General features: G+C 62.0%; 1 protein-coding gene across 1 annotated transcript; it reads left to right on the top strand.

Annotated features, from left to right (window-relative positions):
• The first annotated feature begins 228 nt into the window (after positions 1-228).
• LOC124677015 (alpha-1,3-arabinosyltransferase XAT3-like) lies at positions 229-2615 on the top strand. The gene is made up of 3 exons (XM_047213023.1): positions 229-566; positions 696-824; positions 1135-2615. Exons 1-3 carry the CDS (start codon positions 446-448, stop codon positions 2403-2405), a joined length of 1521 nt encoding a protein of 506 aa, XP_047068979.1. The 5' UTR covers positions 229-445; the 3' UTR covers positions 2406-2615.
• Positions 2616-3426: the final 811 nt, after the last annotated feature.

Here is a 3426-nt window from a genome sequence, read left to right as displayed (position 1 = left end):
GCACCACTTGTGCTGCCGTAGTGACAGCATAATTATCTCAAATAAACTAGGTTACTCAAATAGACTATCGCTGCTACGGTAACCGTGTTTCAAGCAGAAGCTCGCTCTTGTTTACGGCGTTCAGAAAAGTCGTGGTCACTGCCAGTGGCGCACAGACAGACACACACGCCGACCGATCACAAGGCCACTGCCAGACAAAACAACACTGGAGTAGTTCCCACTTCCCAGTCCCAGCTAAGCTAAACGAGCAGCTGCCTTGGCTGCTTTTACTCTGCTCCCCGTCCCCTTCCCCTCTCCTCCCTGCTCGCCCCTGCCGGCGGCCGCCGCTCGAGATTTGCCCCCTGTCGATCCGCACATCAGCTGCTCAGCCCGAGCTCCACAGGAACATTGTCGAGGTCCCAGCGTTTTACAACTATCCGAGTCCGAGAAGAAGGGAGAGGAGGGGATGAAGACCCGGAGCTCTGCGAGGGGCGAGCCGAGGAGGCTCGGGAACATGGGCCTCCTGGCGCTCATGCTCTGCTCCCTCGTCGCGCTCTCGCTCATCAGGGCAAGGTTCTCCCCAATCGGTAATTATGGCTTCCTGTTTCTGCTATTGCTCTTCGCCTTTTACTCTTTCTTCTTTTGGGATTGCGGTTGCTCATCACTATCTGAGCTGATTTCTGAGTGCTGTCGCTGTCTCATCTGCATTGCACCAGGCAGCACCGCAGGCGCAGAGCCCGTCATCAAGGCGGAGGATCCCAAGCCGTCGGCGGTGGTGAGCAAGGCGGCCGTCGCCACGGACGCCGGCGACAACGATGTCCCCGATGAGGTTGCCGCAGTGGCTGGTAAGGGGATTAGTTGAGTGGAAGCCTGCTTTATGCAGCGAGTGGGATGGGTCTGTCTAGATCTGCTTGGCGTTTCTTTACCTGGAGGAGGTTTCTTTCTTTCTTTAGATAATAATTAATACCAGATGCAGTTGGTTAGATTCAGCTCCAATTCAGACAAGGAGAAGAGAAACAATGGTTGGAACCATCTCCGGATTTTAGATTTGTCTTCATGACTGGGGCTAAAGAAATGCGGGCAGAGAGTGGGATTTGGTCGGTGGATTCGGCGTCAGATCTGACCGAGCAGCTGAGCTGAATTTCGTCTTTGCAGTGGAGGAAAGCAAGGTGGGGGAAGACAAGCCGGTGGAGGAGGAGGTTCAGCCGAAGCCCGAGCGCGCCGCCGCCGCCGCCATCGTCGTTGACGCCAGCAAGCCGGTGTGCTACGAGACGAGCCGGCGCTCCGACACCTGCGAGGCGGCCGGCGACGTGCGGCTGCTGGGGAGGAGCCAGACCATCTACGTGGACACGCTGGAGCAGGAGTGGAAGACCCGGCCCTACTGCCGGAAGCACGACGCGTACGCGCTGTCGCACGTCAAGGAGTGGTCTTTGAAGCCTCACCCTTCCGGCGACGGCGACGGCGCCGGCGCCGCGCCCAGGTGCACGTCCAACAGCTCGGCCACGGCGTTCGTGCTGTCGACGGGCGGGTTCACGGGCAACCCGTTCCACGACTACACGGACGTGCTCATCCCGGCGTTCATCACGGCGCACCGCTTCGGCGGGGAGGTGCAGTTCCTGGTGAGCAGCTACAAGTCGTGGTGGATGAACCGGTACATCCAGATCTTCCAGCAGATGAGCCGGCACGAGGTGCTGGACATCGACGCCGACGACGAGGTGCGGTGCTACCCGAGCGTCGTTGTCGGGCCGACCTTCCACAAGGAGCTGGGCGTGGACGCGACCAAGGCGCCCGACGGCGTCTCCACGGCGGACTTCCGCAAGATGCTCCGCAGCGCGTTCGGGCTGGAGCGCGCGACGGCGACGCCCAGCGGCGACCGCTGGGACATCCGGCGGCGCCCCCGGCTGCTGATCATCACCCGGCGCGCGTCCCGCGGGCGCGCGTTCATGAACGAGCGCGCCATGGCGGACATGGCGGGGAGCCTGGGCTTCGACGTCCGGCTCGGGGACCCGGAGATGAGCTCGGACACCTCCAAGTTCGCGCGGCTGGTGAACTCGTGCGACGTGATGGTGGGCGTGCACGGCGCCGGGCTGACCAACATGGTGTTTTTGCCGGCAGGGGCGGTGGTGGTGCAGGTGGTGCCGTTCGGGCGGCTGGAGTGGCTGGCGCGCAACACCTTCGCGGAGCCGTCGGCGGGGATGGAGGTGCACTACCTGGAGTACGTGGTGCAGCTGGACGAGACGACGCTGAGCGAGCAGTACCCCAGCGACCACCCGGTGCTCAAGGACCCCATGGCCATCCACAAGCAGGGCTGGGACGCGCTCAAGACCACATACCTCGACAAGCAGAACGTCAGGCCGCACCTCGGACGCCTCAAGAACACCTTCCTCCAGGCGCTCAAGATGCTGCCGCACGGCCGGGACGACTAGATTAGATTGTTAAGCTTAGTTCGCCATCATAATCCTCGCCATGGGAGAGCTTAAGAGCTCTGGATGGAACTAGCCTAGTAGTAATAGTGTACAAATGGATGCAGAGGACAAGTGTCAATAAACCTTTTCTCTGCCTTCCTCTAATCAATCTGTAATGCTGAGGTGTTGTTTGCCCCTTTCTTTTAAAAACGCGGGGTATAACTTGCACTATGCACAACTCTTGTATTGTATGCTGCGTTACTGTATCAATCCCCATGTTTTCTTCGCACTTCGGGGCTCTGATAGGAAAAGCATGATAGCCTAGTAGCACTAAGAGCATCTCCAGTCGCGTCCCCCAAAGCGATTTGGGGCGCGCCGGACAAAAAAAGCGTTCCAGCCGCGTCCCCCAAAGCCCATTTTTGTCCGGCGCGGCCCGATACGGTGTCCGGCGCCCGAGCCCGTCCCCGTCCCACGGGGACGCTCGGGGACGCCGGACACAGCGAACGCGAGGCCAACCGACGCGGGCCCGACGCGTCGGCCGGCACGGAAGGCTAAAACCCCGTCGCCTACCTTTGGTCAAGCGACGTTAATGGCGTCCTGTTTTCCCGGGCGACGCGAGGGACGCGTCTCGTCGTGCATGGCCGCGTGGCCGTCCGCGCCGGAGTTGCTGCGTGCAACCACCGGCTGCCGCCGTCGTTTTAAGACGCCCTCCGGTTATCGCCGCTCATCATAATCCTTCTCGTCGCCGCCGCCTCGCTTCCCGGATCCTCTCTCGCCGCTCAAAAAATGTCGAGCTCGTCCTCCCGCAAGATCGCCGCGGCGAGCGGCCCGGCCGCGGCGGCCTCGCCGTGGCGGAGGCGTGGGCGGCGCACCACGCCGGTATCCGGTCCCGCCGGACATGCGGGCTGCCAAGCGACGGCGGGCGGAAGATGGCCGTGAACGGCATTGGCGTTCCGCCGCCGCCGAGCCGCGCACGCGGCAATGGTGGGACGCCATCAAGGCCGTCGGGCTCAACTCACCGCCGAGGAGCGGGCGGATCCGA

The sequence above is a fragment of the Lolium rigidum genome, chromosome 1 (assembly GCF_022539505.1).
Source record: "Lolium rigidum isolate FL_2022 chromosome 1, APGP_CSIRO_Lrig_0.1, whole genome shotgun sequence".
NCBI lineage: Eukaryota > Viridiplantae > Streptophyta > Magnoliopsida > Poales > Poaceae > Lolium > Lolium rigidum.
The sequence above is the reverse complement of the archived record's forward strand: the minus strand, read 5'-3'. Positions and strand labels throughout refer to the sequence as shown.

Bases quoted from the DNA above. Each gene is read 5' to 3' on its own strand.
- LOC124677015 (XM_047213023.1), top strand. From the start codon at position 446: ATGAAGACCCGGAGCTCTGCGAGGGGCGAGCCGAGGAGGCTCGGGAAC. The intron at 567-695 runs GTAATTATGGCT...GCATTGCACCAG, and splicing joins GGCAAGGTTCTCCCCAATCG to GCAGCACCGCAGGCGCAGAG. The intron at 825-1,134 runs GTAAGGGGATTA...TCGTCTTTGCAG, and splicing joins TGAGGTTGCCGCAGTGGCTG to TGGAGGAAAGCAAGGTGGGG.